We start from the raw sequence: 19162 nt of genomic DNA, 5'->3' as shown, positions 1-19162 counted from the left end.
CTTCCAAATGCCAGCCCAGCAAAACAGCTGAAATGAAGAGTCCCACCCATCTCATCTCTTTATAAGAAGGGCAGGCACTTGCCAGATCACAGCATGCAATTACTACTAGCAATGGTGTGGATTTTCCAGAAATTTCTGGTTTAGATTTACTAAATTCCTAAGTTGATTGGGATCTGAATGATCATGGTTACATTTAATTTTGTTTACAAAATTATTCCATATTAATTTGACTTCCTCAATATCTCAAGAAGTTTCTAATAACCTGAGGTATTTAAACTGAAATATTTCACAGCAGGGGGAATAACATATTATGTGGTTTAAATGTTATCTTCAAAATCAAAGACTCAACTGGAAAACCGTTGTTGTAATACAGTATTTTAATGCAAATATTTTAAGATTTGTCAAATCAATAGCTTACATTTCCTTACACTGTTTTTATTTTGGGGAAGAATAAAGACACTGAAAATGCAAGTATGACATTTTGAGCACACTCATTACACGTATATGGATGCACACTCTCCAAAACTTCATTACAACCATGTAACTATCCATTTTGACTACCACTACAGTAATTTATTATATGCATTTTTAGAAACTCTTCAGTTTTCCATGGGAAAATGTACCAACAGAAAATTTTCTATCCCCCATCACTAGCCAATGGCAACCTGGTAAGCACATTGAAGATCAATATGTGATCTATCACAATTTTCTAAGATCAAGAGCCCATAAACTGAACCAAAACATTTCACACTGAGTACAAAGTCACAGTGAAAGTTGGAGGGCATGTCATTTGTTCAAAAGTTTAAAATCTGAATTTGAAAAAAAAAAATACTAACCAACTACCAAATACAGTGGTGCCTCGCAAGACGAAAAGAATTCGTTCCGCGAGTCTTTTCGTCTTGCGATGTTTTTCATCTTGCAAAGCACGGTCCGTCGCAACTGCGCCTCTTCAAGCGGCTTTTTAAAAAAAGCGCAAGACATTTTTGTCTTGCGAAGCAAGCCCATAGGGAAATTTGTCTAGCGAAGCAACACAAAAACGGAAAACCCTTTCGTCTAGCGAGTTTTTCGTCTTGCGAGGCATTCGTCTTGTGGGGCACCACTGTATATGCAATTCAGGGCCACTATTTAATTCCCAAGAAATGATCTGCTTGACAGTGGAACAGATTCCAATGAGGTGGTGGACTCTCCTTCCTTGGAGATTTTGAAGCATAGGTTGGATGGCCATCCGTCATGGATGCTTTAGTTGAGATTCCTGCATTGAAGAGGTGGACTAGATGACCCTTGGTGGTCTTTCCAACTCTACAGTTCTATGAATCTAGTATCTACAGTGAAATCCTTCTGAACAGTAAACTCCAGTGAGTTCAGTGGGACTTACCTGGAAAAAAGTGGGTACAGAAATACAATTTTAAGCAAATTATATTCTGTTTCCTTAACAAAATGATCCAAGTTAAAAGGTCTCATAAAAATAACGCATAGAAAACAATACTGTTTCGTCTATATGTTGATCAAAAGAAACTAATACCAACTTCTCCACATAGTACATTTTTGTTTCTGTGAATTACCATAATTTGCTCCAGATTCTGTATGAACCTCCCCCTGTATTTATTGAAAACTGCTGTCTTGGCAAAACTTGCCAGTTTGTTAACTCTACTATGAACCATCATAGGAATCTCACAAATGAATCAGCTTCTCACTGCTAAACTGTATTCTAAATTTGTAAAAACATCTCTCACCTGACTACTTGTGACAATGTGGCTCATCTCTATTGCCACTGACATAACAGCGGTTATACAGATTGCTTTAATATTGCCCCGTTTTAATACAGCATAAAGGCTCTCATACTCATTTAAGCCCCAGCTTCCACAGCAAAGCTATGCAGTGACCTAAAGGAAGTGCAAAATTCTCTCTCTGTCTCCTCTACTAGCCCAGGACAAGGCTATGAAATAGCAGCACACTAATAAGATTAGAAGGGAGCACAGGTACTAAGAGAAAGAGCACAGGAAAACATTTAACAACACAGGGGAATAGAACTGAAAAGTCTAAAATTTATTGTCAAAACACACACCGTCCAGTCTTTTTAACGTCCAGCACAGCAGCAATGCAAGAAAAAGCATAGTCTGTTGAATTTCTGCCTGACAGATGATCATTAGAGGTGCAAGAATTCTGTTTTCCCCCAAGACAAACTGTAAACCAAAGTCCATTAAACACAAAGATTTACTTCTGAGTGGACATGTGTAACATTGTATAAGTTAACTATACAGTGAATTCTTAATAAGTCCCTGGTTTTTAGCTCCGGCACAGCAGGAAACATGCCTAAGCCTCTTTGCCAAGTTTTCACATTTGCCTTTTGTGGTAGCAGGGGGATTAGTTTACATCCACCTACACTTATCATGTAGCAGCATTTGCAAAAAAACAAAAAACAAAAAACCAACCTCTACTGACTACTTGTTCTCAGAGGACCCCACCACAGAGAGGATGCATCTTGAACCCTGGGGGGAGAAGGGCAAAAGACAAAGATTCCAAGGACTGGAAAATAAGCCAGAAGCTGGGAAAGTACACTAAAGCAAAAAAGGAGCTCTTTCGGATCCTCGGGGATTCCCATTGCTTTGTGTCCAAATATCTCACTTATCAATCACAGCTCTGACTTTACTCACTTTACTTCACACTGACAGGTGGGAGCAGGTAGGCTAGCTTATTTCACAGAAATAGTTTAGAAAGCTACAGGTACACTTTGCTTCACAAATTCCTAAGATGGATGGATGATACCAAAGAGTCTGGGGCCCTTGCCCAGAAGTGTTAAAAGAAAGTACCAGATTGGCAACCCCATCTTCAATGTGTAACACCATGGGGCACTTGTAATAATATTCTCAAGTTTCTCTTTGGCCAAGGCTTTTTGTTATCTAAATTCCACAACACTAATCTACAACATCCTTAGGGAAATCAGGAAACAGAAACAGCACTTGTCATGATAGCTTTTCAAGGTGCCCTTAGCAAATGAATGCCCTAGCAAATCCTCTTTTATAAGCAAATGGGAGAAGCTAGATTATGGCCCTTGGAGGGCATTTTCTGAGCTACTTGCTTTTAAAGCGCAAGATGCCTAGCCTGTTCCCAGGTAAATCTAGAATCTCACACAGGAGCTCATCCAGGAAGGCACTTATCTGCTTTCAGCCCTCTTAGGCAGCTCAAGTAAGTGGGGAAGCCCAATTTAATCTGAAAGACTAGGCTATCCCAACTTGGTGCCTTCCAGTTACTTTTTACTAAGATGGCCATGCTAGCCAAAGCTGACGGAGTTGTAGCTAGTGACGTGGGTTTTCCAGAACATTTAGAATTGAAAAATGTTCCTATGCAAATCAGGGTAATTTGCATAGGAGTTAATTCACATCAGAAAATATTCAGTTTGTACCAGAAAGATGCTCTAGCTTAGCATTTTATTTGTATTTAGTAAACTAAGCAAAAAACTTTGGAGCTGCCATGCTTGACTGATACTTATTCAACTGGCGTTCATTCATTGCTACGAATTAAGAAATGGAATATATTGTACAGAAAAATTTCCACCCCACATCACTGGTTATAGACTAAAACATCTAAAGGTCATCAAATTGAGGAACACTATTTTAGTTCCTCAACCTGTATCTCCAACAGCTCAAAAAACTTCTACTTCTACTAAAGACTAAACACACAGTTCTACATGCATTCTGGCTGCATGCATTCTACATGCATTAATGGATTTAATTTCTACTACCTCAGGTCAGAAGGAAACTCGGCTTGAGTTTTTGCTATCTTTGCCAACTTCCCAAAGTATAGACAAGACAGTCTCAGTGTTGCATTTGCCCCTCTATAGACCGGCTCTGATGAAGCCAAAAACAGAGGAAGCTGAAGAGCTTCTCTGCCCTCTCTAACAGGAGCTCATCCATTCACCTCTGAGATCCACGCTCATGTAAACGTTAGCAAAAAAATAGATCGTAAAAACTTTTAGTAAAAATTATACATAACCTAAACATAGATTCCTTTATCTTGCACATTGGCATAAGATTTTCATACTTCTAGATGCAAAAATAGTTGCAGTGGGACAAATGAAACCGCAAAGGAAAAGGTGAGATTCTGAACTACAAGCACAAAAACCAACTTCAAAATGAGTATCTGGTTGTTTTTTTCCTGCAGTAAATAACACAAAGTATCTTGTAACATCTTCAAATGTAACAAAATTTATTATGGCATAAGCTTTCTATGTCTTTTATAGAATTGAAATTTCCATCAGATACAAGGAGTGGGATTCTCTGTTACGAGGTAAAGGATGAAGTTAAATGGCAATTGTATACAACAGTACACTGACAATACAATGGCAGGGGGTTGGACTCGATGGCCCTTGTGGTCTCTTCCAACTCTATGATTCTATGATTCAATAATTCAATGACAACTTAAAATATGCAAAATGATACTTCAAAACACCAGTAATTGTTTTGGGAGAGGTTACCAACATTTTAAGCCTGTGGGCACATTTGGATTCTCCAGCAAGTGTCATGGGCGCCACTCCTTTCTTCCAGACACAAAGAGATTCATGCACACACAATCTGGGTAAAAGTCAAATCCAGAGAAAGTAATCTGGCTTTGAAAAGTTCATAGAGCTGAAAGAAGTAGTGGGAAAGCTTCTTCCAACTCCATCCTTCAGCTCTATGTACCGGTATTTTCAAGGAAGAAAAAGGTAACTACCGGGGTACCTCGGGTTACAGATGCTTCAGGTTACAGACTCTGCTAACCCAGAAATAGTACCTCAGGTTAAGAACTTTGCTTCAGGATGAGAACAGAAATCGCGCAGCAGCAGCGTGGCAGGCCCTATTAGCTAAAGTGGTGCTTCAGGTTAAGAACAGTTTCAGGTTAAAAACAGACCTCCAGAAGGAATTAAGTTCTTAACCCGAGGTACCACTGTACCTTTATCTTCTCATGACCGAAAGGGCAGAGGGGGCGGGGCTCAAGGATTTGTGAGCACCAGATGATGACCCCAAGAGCACCACAGTACCCAACGGCAGCATGTTGATGACCGCTGGTCTCAGTGAACCACCACTCTATTCAGAACCCCCAAATGAACATAATGTAACTTTTTGATATGTTGTGATTCAGCAGTTTCACAATGAAGTTTCTCTTTGAAAAACAACATGATTCCTTCATGAAAACCAACAATTGCTCACTTGTAACAGTTCTAAAATATTTCCTCAAAACTGAAGATTTTGTCAGAGCCAAGTCAGATAAAACTGTAGCTCCCAATCTCAAATAACCAGCTTTACAAAAGTGACCAGACATCTTCAATGAACCATCTCAAGTATGGCTGCTGATTCACAGGCTAGATGTTCGATAACACTGGGCAACAATTTTTTACTTTTTGAATGTTGTCTAGATTTCTACAACTGATTTAGGGTATTTTTGCACTGCTGAATCAGGAAATGGCATCTGTTTCTCTCCATCAGGTCAGGTTTTCTGTAAACTGAATGTTGGGCATTGATAAAGTTAAGTACACGTAAATTGCATGTTGCTTCACCATTTTTCAAACTTCAGGGCTTGAACTTCTGTTTCTTGGAACTCCTGGAATGCTCAGCAGCACGGAGGTCTCTCTTCAGAGTCCAACAGTAGTCAGCCATCATGACTGCATCCCAGCGACCCTGATACCTGGTCTCCATCTCTTTCATGTCCTGATGGAATCTCTCCCCCTGCTCGTCACTCATTGAACCCAGGTTCTCAGGAAACCGGTCCATATGTGAAAATAGGTAGTGCATCTTGACGCTCATGTTGCAGCCCAGGTTTCTGAAAGCAGTCAGCATGTTGTTGACAAGTTCTGCATAGTTTCTGGCCTTATTGTTGCCAAGAAAGTTATTCACTACCAGAAGAAATGCCTTCCACGCTTCCGGTTCCACTTTGTTCATTGAGTTTCCGAACTCTGGATCTCTGATGAGCTGACGGATCTGAGGACCGTCAAAGATGCCAGCTTTCAACTTCTCCATGGTCAATCCTGGAAAAGCCTGGCACAAGTAAATGAAGCAGTCACCATCCTTGTCCAGAGCCTTGGTGAACTGCTTGATTAAGCCGAGCTTGATGTGCAGCGGTGGGAAGAGTATTCTGTCTCTGTCCACCAGAGGGTCGTTGATGACGTTCCTTTCTTTGCAAGGCACCAATTCCTCCCGCACAGGCCAGTCCTTCTGCGTGTAATGCTCAGCACGGTCCCTACTATTCCACATGCACAGAAAACATGGGTACTTGGTGAAGCCAGACTGTTGTCCCAACAAAAAGTTCACCATCTTCAGGTCAACACAAATAAACCACTTATGCTGTTCATAACCAATTTTCTCCAGCACATAGTTCTCCTTCAGTGTACTTGAGTGAGCCAGGGGTATAGAGGCAAACTGGTTGCCGTTGTGTAGCAGAACACATTTCAGTGATCACTTGCTGCTGTCAATGAACAGTCGCCAATCTTTGGGTTCGTACTGTGGCACCCCAAGCTTGAGCAGAAGCTGCGCAATATCTGCTCAGTACACCAAGTCCTTCTCTTCCGAGAAAAAACGGAGGTACTCTTGATGCCTGTTGCGCAAGAAGCTGATGCGAGCACTGTCAGAAAGGATGTTTTTTTCCTTCAATCTGGATGCCAACAATTTGGCAGAGTCCTTTGACAAGCTGAGGTCGCGAACTGGATCATTCAACTCCTTTTGGGAAAATGGATGTGGAGCATCATCTTCAAGAACCACTTCTTCTTCTTCATGTCCTTCAACACTGGAGGCATCTTCGTCACTAATGTCAGGAAGTTCTCCGAAGATAGGCACTGGAATTTCATCACAATGAGCTACAGGACGACGTGCTGATTGAAGATCAGGATACTTTGTGGGGCGGCTGCCTCATTAACTTAGTTTTGATCCCCCAACTTTATGCTTTGCTGGACCAATTTATGGAAGATTTCGAGGTTTTATGACTTCAAACTGATCCCTTTTCGACATAATCACCCAGAACTATCGGACCTGAATACTTCTTGTCATTAAAATAATCATTTCCAATCAAAACAATTATTTGACAAGGCATTTTACCCCCACCAACTTCTTCTAAAATGCTCCACACAAGCGTACATGTGAACAAAAACGTAAAAAAAGACATGTGGCTATAGCTCAAAAGCTTGACCTGATTGAGCAAAACCAATGTGATTTTTGGATTCAGCGCATCAGATTCATCCTAAATCAGCTGAAAAAACGCAGACAACAAATTTGTTGTTGACCAGTGTAATTTATTATGAGACAGATAAATTATGCCAGATGGAACTAAAGCAGCAGTACTTTAGGTATTTAATAAAATAGCTGTACCTCATAATTTAGTCTGTAAGAAAACCCCAATACAGCAAACAATCCACTTAAAAAAACACACACAAGCAAACAGAATAGCAGAAAAATAGCATATTAATCATATTAATGAACCATCAAATAAGACCTCCCTCAAATGCTCAAGAGAGCCATGTCTTTCCTAACCACAGAAGGTCAATAACTGACCCAGGTATAGAATATTTTCACATGTGCAAAGAATTCCCTCCCACTCCATAACTACTTCCTCTCTTTATATTGGTACATACTTGGTATTCACAATGTGGTGTTTGTAGATACAACTGCACCCAAGATGACTCCCTAGAGCTCGCAATCACTGCCTGGAAGTGTGCATAGAGGTGAATTGCTCACTTCCTCTTTTAACTCCATGAACCTTTCTAGGCTGACTTTAGTACCCAAGCAGAAAGTAAAGAAAGACTGAGATAGTGTGTCTCTTGTAAAAGACAGAAAAGGGCAAGGGAGAGCAATGAGACCAAACGGAGGTATTATGAAGTGGGGAGGGGGAGAAAGAAGGAGCATGTTCATTTCTCTGTGCATCAGGGGCATAGCCAGGAGGGAGGAGGGGGGCAGCTGCCCCCTAAATCAAGAAAATAAATAAAAATGTTTAACTAACTGACCAATCAAGTCGCAGATAGCTTGGTTCCATCGTCCCCCCCACCCCAATAAATCCTGGCTATGTTTTTGTTTCCTTTTCTGTGTCCTAGGAGAGAATGATTCCTTCTAAAAGGAAATTTGTGTTTTTGTGACTGGTCAGAACCATTACAGCTGTCATTTTGTGAATGTCATGCCCCACATGACAGCCATTTGTGATAGCACTTACTCAAAATTCACAATATGGCCATGGATCCAAAACGGCTGCTGACTCATGGCAGGTACTGAAGCCGATTTTAAGAGGAACAATATTCAAGGATGTAATTAAGCCTCAATCCTACCCAATGGCAAGGGGTGACTGAACTTGATATGAGCAGGGCAGTTGGAAAATCTAATTACAGTAGTACCTCTGATGTGAAAGCGGCAAACCTGGAAGTATTTTACCAGGTTTTGCCGCACACACAAACACAAAAACGGTCCTCCGGTTGCGAAAACCTCAGGATCCGGCCGGACCTCCAGAACGGATCCTGTCTGCAACCGGAGGTACCACTGTACTGGCTTCTAACATTTTACTCCTCCAGCTTGTGAGAGACAGCAGCAGCAATCCACTGAGAAGGCCTGGCATGTGAGCGACTAACATCTGGCTGTTTCAACAGTCAGTTTCAGGCCAGAAAATTCAACGGCAAAATGGCGCAGCCTGACCCCCTCCTCTGGCAATCTGCACAAAATTTTGCTTGATGGTTGCCATTAATTTGATTTTAATTTGATTTAATTAATTTTATAATGAATGTTTTAGAATGTTGGACTATCTTGATTGTTGTTAGCCGCCCTGAGCCCAGCTTCGACTGGGGAGGGCGGGATATAAATAAAATTTATTATTATTATTATTATTAACGGCAAAATGGCACTTGTTGGAAAATTATACACATCTTTGTCCCATTCCACTAGCTTTTGCATCACTGTCTTATTTTATTGTACACACACAGAGAGAATACACTGAATACAGAGCACAAACATATACAAATAAAATATATACGGATATACTGTGAATACTTCAATTAGTAGATAGGGTCTAAAGGTAAAGGGACCCCTGACTGTTAGGTCCAGTCGTGGACGACTCTGGGGTTGCGGAGCTCATCTTGCTTTACTGGCTGAGGGAGCTGGCATACAGCTTCCGGGTTATGTGGCCAGCATGACTAAGCCACTTCTGGCGAACCAGAGCAGCGCACAGAAATGCCGTTTACCTTCCCGCCGGAATGCTACCTATTTATCTACTTGCACTTTGACGTACTTTCAAACTGCTAGGGTATAGATACTTCAAAATAAACAAGTGGTCATGAACTGGTAAAGGAGTGACTTGCCAAGAGTTATTGGAGAGGTAACGTGTGAACAGGTGACTTCCTAGTTCACAGCTCTTGCATCCAGCGGCTGCTAGTCTATACTAGCTCTTGGGCACCCTGCTAGCTTCCAACTTGGGTTGAGGAAAGAAACTTATTATTTTGTACAGTTACCGGTAAGTTCTCTAGGAAAGGATACTCAGAAGTGACAGCAGAACTTCTAAACCAGGGGTCAGCAAACTTTTTCACAGCAGGGGGCCAGTCCACTGTCCCTCAGACCTTGTGGGGGGACGGACTATATTTTGGGGGGGGGGGGTATGAACGAATTCCTATGCCCCACAAATAACCCAGAGATGCATTTTAAATAAAACGGCACATTCTACTCATGTAAAAACACACAGATTCCAGGACCGTCCATGGGCCAGATTTAGAAGGCGATTGGGCCGGATCCGGCCCCCGGGTCTTAGTTTGCCTAAACTCTTAAAGAAAAGCATTCAAAGGGTGGAACCTTGAACTTGTTTTTGTCTTCAAGAGTTATGCCCCCTGTTCATTTATTTACCACAGAGATTATCACAGTTCTGTTGCAGAGGATACAATTTATGGAGTGAATATTGGTAAGGGCAGCTTTACAACTTCTTAAGGATAGCAAGTCTGACATAGCAGCAGGAAGGACAGATAGCAAAAGTTGCTTGGAAACAGAACTCAAGAGATTAAAAGCACAATCCTAACCCATAGAAGAAAGTCCCAGTGAGTGTGTGTATGCATGGTATACTTCGGTATACTGAATTGTATAAGGATTGTACTGTAAGCTGGTCATCAATGTCTGTTTTTAACGACTTCAGATAATGTTTTAACAGGAAGACATTACGAAAAGATAGTAGTTAAGTTATAAGCACGTCCTAGAAGTGATTCACTCTGTTAAGTTACAGTTTTAAGAATCCAGTATGATTATTAAACCACGTTACTGCATCTCAGAATGTGGAAATCCAATGTATATTCAGTATTGTACAGGCAAGTGGCTTCTTGCTGCATCATACAGATACTTGTAAGAGAGTAAAATAGATACTTGTAAGAGGGTAAAAATTACACAACTTGAAAACTGAAAATGAGTTTTAGCTCAGCTCACAGAGAGGGAGGGAGAGAAATTATTACTATGGTAAAGGAAACACCTGTGATTTCAAACTAAAAAAAATGTTCTGGATAGTTTACTTGTGAAAACTTTAAGATCATTTCCTCTATAAACAAAAATCAGGCTGTAAAGTATTTTGGAGCCACGAGAAATAAGATAGTAGCTTCTACATCAATGGGGGATTTCTAGGGATGCAGATGCACATAAATTGGTAAATTAAAAGAAAAAGTGGTATCCAATGTTAGCCATGCTCAGAGTAGACCACCTAAAGTTAATGTTTATGTCAAACTTTGGTTTACTCTAAGTAGAACTTAGATTAACACAACCATGTGTGTTAAACACACTAAAACAGAGAATGTCAAGGTACTTAATTCAGGGAAAAAGGGAAACTGGGTGTTGGGGGTGGGAGGGGAGACAGTTAATTAGGCACCTGAAGCTGAAACAGCTTTATATTTCAAACCACATTCAAAACATCATGTACTACAAATTATCTAGGTCTCCTATTCCTAGTTCATTTTCTCCTAAAAGTCTATTGTCTCACCTTTCTGACTCATTTTTTTTATAATAAATGTTTATTCATTAGCGTGATAGAAACTGAACCAATCTCCAGGTTTCTGCCAACAACATTTGAGCTCTTAACATATGGATCACCACTAATGATATCACTAAAGTCATATTCACTTGCTTTCCCTTCAAATCTCCAGTACAATTAAATGAGCCAATTAAAGCTTAAAGCCAACAATAATATTTTTTAATAATATTTTCCATTCATTTTTAAGATCCCTACATTCCTATGTAAGCCATGGTTCTTCTAATGCAGCCTTTCCCAACTAGGTGTACTCTGGATATTTTGGACTAAATCTCTCAGCATTCCTCGTGGCTGCCCATGCCGACTGAGGCTGACAGGAATTGCAGTACAACACTGTTCTGGAAAACACCAGGGTAGGGAAGGCTGTTCTAATATTTCCACATTCCCAGCATAGATTTGACACATTTGTATGCATCAGGGATAGGGAACCTCAAGCCCATGGGCAGAACATAGCCCTCCAGGCCTCACTACCACCCCACTATTCTCTCCAGCCCACACCTCTCACTGGTCCTGCTTTGCACCCTCACTGAGTATTTCTGTTATCAACTCTGGCTTTTCTGGATGGAGGATGGAGATAGGTGTGTGAGTGTTTCCTGCTTGGCAGGGGGTTGGACTCGATGGCCCTTGTGGTCTCTTCCAACTCTATAATTCTATGAGTGTCATTGTTAGAAACTGAGATATGAAAGCTAGGAGCTAAACAGCATATTAAACCTAGGTTATGCACACAACATCGGAATGTCTGGGCGCACTTTTTATAACAAGAATACAAAGATGAAAATGAATGAACTGCAGCTAAAAATCTTATGTTCATTTTTCATGTGGTCTAGTCTGAAGACTTCAAAAAACAGCCATGCCTCCCCCACTCATATTCTTAAGAGGGTCCCTTCTGCAGTCTTCAGAGCGTGGTTAGAAGTGGAGGCAGAAAAAGGTCCCCCTTTCCTTCCATTCTGAACAGGCCCTGGATTTTCCCTACACCCCCTTTCCTTCATATAAATGTATCTTGTTGGCACCACAATTAACACATATTAAATGCCTACACAACTGATGGCAAAGATACCCAGCTTGAGTGTCTAGTTTGCAAACCTAAGATTTAAGTCTCCTTCAATGATCCCACTTCAAAATTTGTTTTGATTTTAAGCATCACTGTGAGTCTGAGGTAGATAACACTTTAACATGCACTACTTAAAAAGCCATCATAACTAACTGGCTAGTATTTTTTGAATGAAAAGCACATCATACATTAAAAGTACATTAAACAAGGCAACTAAAACCTAAACATAACATGTTGGGTTTAAAAGGAAAAGAAGTTTTCAGGTACCCAATTCATGCACGTTTTACTTGAGAAGAAGTCCCATTGAACTTGGTTGGAATTTACTTCCAAGTAACAGTGATAATTTTAATCTGAAATCTTAGGTGCAGTACTGCTCCCAGAGCTCAGAAACTGCCCGCGTTTATGAAATTCCGCCGCAAAACGTGCCTAGAACAATGGGAGTTTCAAATGCTGGCAAGTGTGTGTAGAAACTAGTCTATAGTACAAAAGATAAAATTTACATTGAAACCAATGCCTACCGGCATGTGATGCCCAGAAGATTGCTCAGATGGGAATGCAGCCCTTAGGCTGAAGAAAGGTTCCATGTGCCTGGCATAAAGTGAGAGTTTTATCAGAATGCAATACTCTGCGTCCTGTGCTTGCTCTGCAAGAGGTCTGTAGAGCAACAACACGAGAATGGACCTTTTCAGCTGTGCCTCCCCACTTGTGGAATGCTCTCCCCCCAAGGAGGCTCACCTGGTGCTTTTGTTTACATATCTTTAGATGCCAGTCCTCCTCTCCCAGGCCTTTCTTTAATTAGGCAATCGATGGCCCTTTAAACAGTAAGGGGGTGTATTCTTTTTGTTTTTGGCTATGGTATGTATTTCTGTGTTTTTATATTGTAAACTGATCTATCATCGTTGGATGAAGGGCAGTATACAAAATGTATTAATAGTAACAATTACAATACCACATTGGGAAACAGCTTTATTGATGCTTCTTTATTAATTATTATCGTTAAAATAATTTATATTCTGCTCCTCATTTTGAGATGAAATGCTACAGCAGTTTCTTTATAGAAATGACAAGAAAGCTTGTATAGAAATATTAAAATCCTATGAATTTAGGTATATACCTATAAATTATGCATATAAATTGTAGGTATATAAACCTGCAACAGTTGCTAGGCTGCACAAACTTTTAGGGGCGAAGGCAGAGAATGAATAAGGAATTCCGCTGTTACTATAGCAGTAGCAGTATGGCTACCAGGCTACTGTTTAAACACAAGGCTATACAGTGGTACCTCGGGATGTGAACAGAATCCGTTCCGGAGCATCCTGAAGCGAACGCAACCCGCCTCCACGCGTTTCGCTGCTTCCGCGCATGAGCGTGATGTCATTTTTACTGACTGCGCATGCGCACGCGGCGAAACCCAAAAATACTTAACTTGAAGCACATTTATCCCGAGCTATGACTGTATAACATTTTTTTAAAAACTATCATTTTAAAAACTCAAAATAATATGTAAAAGAAAAGCCCCTCCCCTAACTTTTATAGTAGGGAATCACTGGGTGGGGGAAGGGAGGAAGAATGTTTGCCGTGAGGTTAAGAACTCTTCCTGTGTTATGCAGCTTCGCCCCTCCCCCCCCCGAATAAACCATTTTCCTATTCCAACTCTCTAGAACTGAATCAATAACAAATTCTCTCTCACATGCACACACACACCCCTCCAATATAATGAAATATTCAGTTTCAGGTCTGGATGCTGCTCAAGAATCAAGTCATATCCTGCTCAGTTGTTTTCCTAAACTAAGAAGCCCCACTTCAGTTTTTCCTCACAGATGATGCTCCAACCAACCTCTCTATAGGTTTTGGCTGGCCTTTTCTTGCACTTTTTCCTGCTCTACAATAGCTTTTCTAAGATATGGTAGTTTACAATTCTGGTTGCCACAAAGCATGCCTCAGAAATACTGAAAATGCATTTTCCAGCTAATAATCAACATAGTCGTCTTACTTTGAAGCTCAATTCACCATAACAGCATTGTCAAATAACATGAATTAAAATGCCATCACCAGTCTGAATTACATAAAGCAAATCCTTAAAACTAAAAATCCTCTTTATCCAGGCTGCTCCTCACAGTATAGTGTATCAGCGAGACAGGAAGTTAAATGTGAAAAGTAAACAAAATTTAGACAAAGGAAGCCCATCCAGTATTTTGAAAACTCAGAAATGGTTCTATCAAAACCAAGCTTTGAAACAGCAGTATCTATGTTGAAGCAAGGCTGCACTGTCTACAGTTTGCAGTTATAGCTCACAAGTAAATCCAAAACCTGAAATGTCAGTATAGTCACCCTCCAGTTTATCTGATACATACAACTGCCAACGAAATCATAAGTATACTGGCATCAATCCAGAAAATTGCAAGTGTTCAGAACACTGCCTGTCTGGTAGTATAGTCACAGAGCTGAAGAGCAGAAACCCTTTGCAACCCCACTAAGTTCTCAGGCAAGAGTTGTCAAGATGGTATGTCTTGAGTTAGTCCCAGTTCTGGCTTCCTCTGTCTACTCCCCTTTCCCATTATAGTTTATTATGAAAATGTCTTACCTCAGGGAGCCTTACCCCTGCATGTCTTGCCCCTGCTTGCACACCAAACAGTTGTGACGGGCTTCTTAGCAGAGCCCCTTGTAATAATAAAAAAATATGGGTGGTGCCAATAGAGTGATGCTGCCCACTGCTAAACAGACTCATTGCAGATTTCAAAGATTTTGCTCCTGTACAGCAGGCACTCTACCATTAGAGTAGATACATGTGTGAAAAACTCTTTTCACATGGAGATAACCATCAGTGGATGTGAGACAAAGCTGGTTGTATGAAAGTGACATTACATTTCACAATCCTATAGTTACACTATATTTTCAACAGTTCTCAGTTTTACTGTATCAGTAACATTAGCACAACATAGTGTCAGCTTATCTGCACTAAAACTAAACTACAATACTGACTTACTGTACAAATGACTTCATAAGTACTTCAAACAGGATTCAGATTATTATTAGATTATTATTATGTATTAAATTTGTATATTGCCTTTCATCCAAAGATCACAGGGAGGTTCACAACATAAAAATACAAAATGAATTGGATGTCTGCAGGTTTCTTCACTATATGTTTAAAAAACTATTTTAAATAATGTTACAGTCTTGAAAACATACCCACAAAAGTTACTAAACTGGTGAGGCCTGGCACAAGGACAGATAATTCCTTCTTCCCTGCAGCAGTCTAATGCATTTCTATGCAAGGCACCTAGGAGGGACAGAGTCCCTCCCCGACTAGCCTGCTCACTGTCCTGCACACAATTCCTTCTCATCTACAGAAACCAAGCTTGTGCTTTCACACACTGTGAAAACCACCAAGTTTCATAGACATCTTTATAATCACAGAAACAATAAGCAAGATTTTAGGGGGGGCAGAACTAGATAATGCTTGAGTGTTTTGTGAGGGGGGAGTAGGAAAGGCACATGGATTTGATTTATAAATATACCTCAACAGCTGCAGGAGAAAGAAAAAAGTTCAGATTCATTTAATATCACAAAGCACTGACTGACAAAGCACAAAAAACAAACAAACCCATACTAACACTATGACAGAAAGCAGTCGTAGGACACTGGATTATCTTTGTCCATCAAGCAGTAAAGTCAGGCGGAATTTTTAAACAAAAAGCAGCCTCAGAATGAGAATCCCGGGTTCTGGGTTAACCTGTAGTTTATAAATCTGAAGTTATAGTACATATATATATCCACAAGGGCAGGGGAGTGCTAAGAGACTGACAGCGACTGAAGCGATGGGGGTGGGAAGGATGAGACTGCAAAGGGAAACCTCGTACTTCTACCTACGCTTTTCTGCCTCTCCCGCCGTAGTAAGTTATGGGAGCGAGAGGTACTGGCGGCGAGAGCGTTTATTCCTTGGGAGACGGGTGCGGGTGGGATATGGAGGAAAAAGATAAAGGCACCCAACTTTAATTAAAGTACCCAGCGATTACCACCGCTTTCTTCCACACCCCCAATTAGGGCAAGGATAACAAACGCCTAAATGAGCTTATTAAATGAGGTTATTAGTCGGCGGCGGCGAAGGGGGGGGGGGGAGAGGCAGAAGAGGGAGGGAGGCGGCTGTTCTCACGACACGGGATTCACACGACCAAAGGAGAGCCCCAATACACCCGCCCGCGGAGTCCGCCCCACCAAGCCCGCAAGACTCCCGTTTAGGAGGAAAAACTTTGCTCGCCCAGGTTCAGAAATGCCCCTGTCCCCGGCCTCCCCGCTCGGGCCTCCGCACCCCGCTGCCTCCAAGGAGGAGGAGGAGGAGGGTTGCGCGCTCACCTTCCAGCAGCCTGGTGATAAGACTATCCACATTCAGCTCCCCGTCCGCCATTTTGTAGCTAATGGACTCAGTCCCGGGCGGGGACGGAAAGAGACGGTGCTTCGGCGAGGAGGCGGTGGCGGCAACGAAAGCAACAGCGTCTCGTCAAGGACCCTCCTCCCGCCGCCGGCGGCAACTCGCCCGAGCGCGGGACCTCAAAGCGCCCGGCCCAGCGAGCGTTGCGGGGAGGGAGGGGGTCTTCCCTCAACGCTCACTCGCTTTCCGGCTCCGCTGAAGAGGGAGGGAGAGAAAGAGGCACGAAAACCGAGTCCGCCAATCCTCCTCCTCCTCCCCACCCTCCTGCCTGCCTTAGGCCCCGCTGCGCATGCGCCGCGAGTTCCTTTCCACGATCCTTCCTCCCGCGCCTCTTGCCGCTGTTGCTTATACTCCAACAACAACTGCGCGGGAGTATCGGGTTCGGTTCTGAGAGAGGGCTGCGGAGCGGCGCCAGCCGAGGCAACAAGCGCGCAGGCGCGACGGGCTCGCGAAGCCTCTCGCTCGTACGCCCGGGCGCTCACGTGGGCGCGCACGCGCTTCACCCTGCCTGCCTTTCTTTCTCTTCGCTCTCTCTCCCCCTCCCCTTTTCCATCCCGCTTGTGTCTCCTGGTAACCGGGCTGGGGCCTAGTGCTTAAATGCAAAGTGGAGCCTCTACGCCTGCTGCGCGCTGAACACCGTGCAGCTTTCCTCGAGCGCTGCGTATAATAGGAAAGAGAAGCCCCCACAGGGCCAGACTCGTTTCTGCTCTTTTCTCATCTACTGTTTCAGTTCGCGCGGAAAGGCAGCCTTGTTGCTCCCTAAAGGGGGAGGAGTGAAAACCCTCCCAAATTCACAGAACAATAAGCAAGGGCTGCACCACGCATTTAAAGAACACGACTTCCCCGAAAAGAATCCTGGGAATTGTAGTCCCCCCCCTGATAGGAATTTTGAGGTCTTAGATATATGGTAATGTTCATAAGTGTACCAACCAAGCACGTAGATAGATCAGCACAGGAAGACCGACCTGGAACCATTTTGATTCCCAAACTGAGCAAATGTTTTCCCTGCAAGGGAGGAGAAGGGTCAGGGAGCCTTCCCATTGTTTCATGAATTGAGTAATCAACATTTTAATGGGTGACAGACTATCAGGAAAGGCAATCAGATAACCTGGCAAACAGGAAAAACAACATTCAAATTTCTGTTTTAGACCGCCTTTTCTGTGATGTAGGTATGATGTTTCTGGGGGTGGTCTTGATCTACAGGGTGGGAATTTCAAAAGTCTTTATAAGGCCTTGTGCGCCATTGTTCTGGGTTCCTCCTCCTTTTCTGTGGGTGAGGGGAGCACCCTGTTGCAACAGATCAATAAAGATCAAGCTTACTAGCTGCTTTGCTTCTCAATATTCTCTGGTTAGCCTCTGTTATTTTCTCCTACCAATAGGGAACCTAACGTAAGGACTCTATATGGGCTCTTGGATACTCCATAAGGGAAAGGGGCAATTTTTGTTTACAACAGCCCGCCCCGCACAGAACTGTGATTCCCATCACCTTTAACAGGCTACAGCATGGGTAGGCAAACTAAGGCCCGGGGGCTGGATCCAGCCCAATCGCCTTCTAAATCCGGCCCGCAGACAGTCCAGGGAATCAGCATGTTTTGACATGAGTAGAATGTGTCCTTTTATTTAAAATGCATATCTGGGTTATTTGTGGGGCCTGCCTGGTGTTTTGACATGAGTAGAATGTGTGCTTTTATTTAAAATACATCTCTAGGTTATTTGTGGGGCATAGGAATTCGTTCATTCCCCCCCCAATATAGTCTGGCCCCCCACAAGGTCTGAGGGACAGTGGACCGGCCCCCTGCTGAAAAAGTTTGCCAACCCCTAGGCTACAGAGACCAGTATCCTTTGGGAACGTGCATTGAATGTGGTTTAAATGTATGGTGTTGCCATGTCCCAGGTTTCCCAGTTCTCATTTCCAAAAGTTGCTTACTATTTTTGTGACAAGTTTTGTTGGTACCAATAAAGGTATTCCCCAGCCTGGATTTGGCAATTCTGCTTAGGGTTCACATGGGTTCACTGTATTTGCGCAGCCTGCTGTCGGAATGGAAGGTATCGACAAGTGTGAAAAGGGGTGTGCGGTCAATGTGCATATTGTTTTCTACCTTCTGTAGATAATTTCATATAATTATAATAACAGAGTACTGTGAACAGGGCCGTGGCTCAGAGCCTATGATTTGCATGCAGAAGGGCACAAGTTCCGTCTCCGGCATTTCCAAGCAGGATGCCAGAGATCCTGGAGATGCTGCTGCTAGTCAGATGTAGACAATACTGAGCTATAAATCAGGTGTGGGGAACCTTTGTCCCTCCAGGTGTTGCTGAAGGACAGCTCCCATCATCCCTAGTTGCTGGCCATGCTTGTTGCTGAAAAGGGAAAAAGGGAAGAAAGGTGCCAGCCTTTTATGCAAGAGACACTTGCTTGGCTTTGAGGAATATACATATTTTAATGTTCTTTTGGGTAAGTCTGGTATATCAGAAAGCCTATAGATATATGCTGCAGTCCTGAGTGAGGTTTTTTAACCCTTTCACCACCACCAAAAGTGTGGTGGTGACTAGGCCCCCTCAACAGTGCCCCCCCAAATTGCATCTCTTTTAGTGCCTTGGCTATGACAGCAGCCCTGCAGAGGCCTGTCCCCTCCCAAGTCCGCCGGCAGGGGGGCTGGCAGTTATTTTTGTGCAACAGTCTCCCT

At 42.5% G+C, this 19162-nt stretch overlaps 1 protein-coding gene across 1 annotated transcript in view; it reads right to left on the bottom strand.

Moving 5' to 3' along the window:
* The window catches only part of PPP1CB (protein phosphatase 1 catalytic subunit beta), a 36733-nt gene extending 19853 nt beyond the window's left edge, over positions 1-16880 (bottom strand). Inside the window, exon 1 of the mRNA XM_081186479.1 lies at positions 16403-16880. Coding sequence (XP_081042605.1) covers positions 16403-16454 — 52 coding nt within the window. The 5' untranslated portion in view covers positions 16455-16880. The remainder of the gene's footprint in view (positions 1-16402) is intronic.
* Positions 16881-19162: the final 2282 nt, after the last annotated feature.

This window comes from Podarcis bocagei (genome assembly GCF_964188305.1).
Source record: "Podarcis bocagei genome assembly, chromosome: 3".
In the NCBI taxonomy this organism is placed as follows: domain Eukaryota; kingdom Metazoa; phylum Chordata; class Lepidosauria; order Squamata; family Lacertidae; genus Podarcis; species Podarcis bocagei.
The sequence above is the reverse complement of the archived record's forward strand: the minus strand, read 5'-3'. Positions and strand labels throughout refer to the sequence as shown.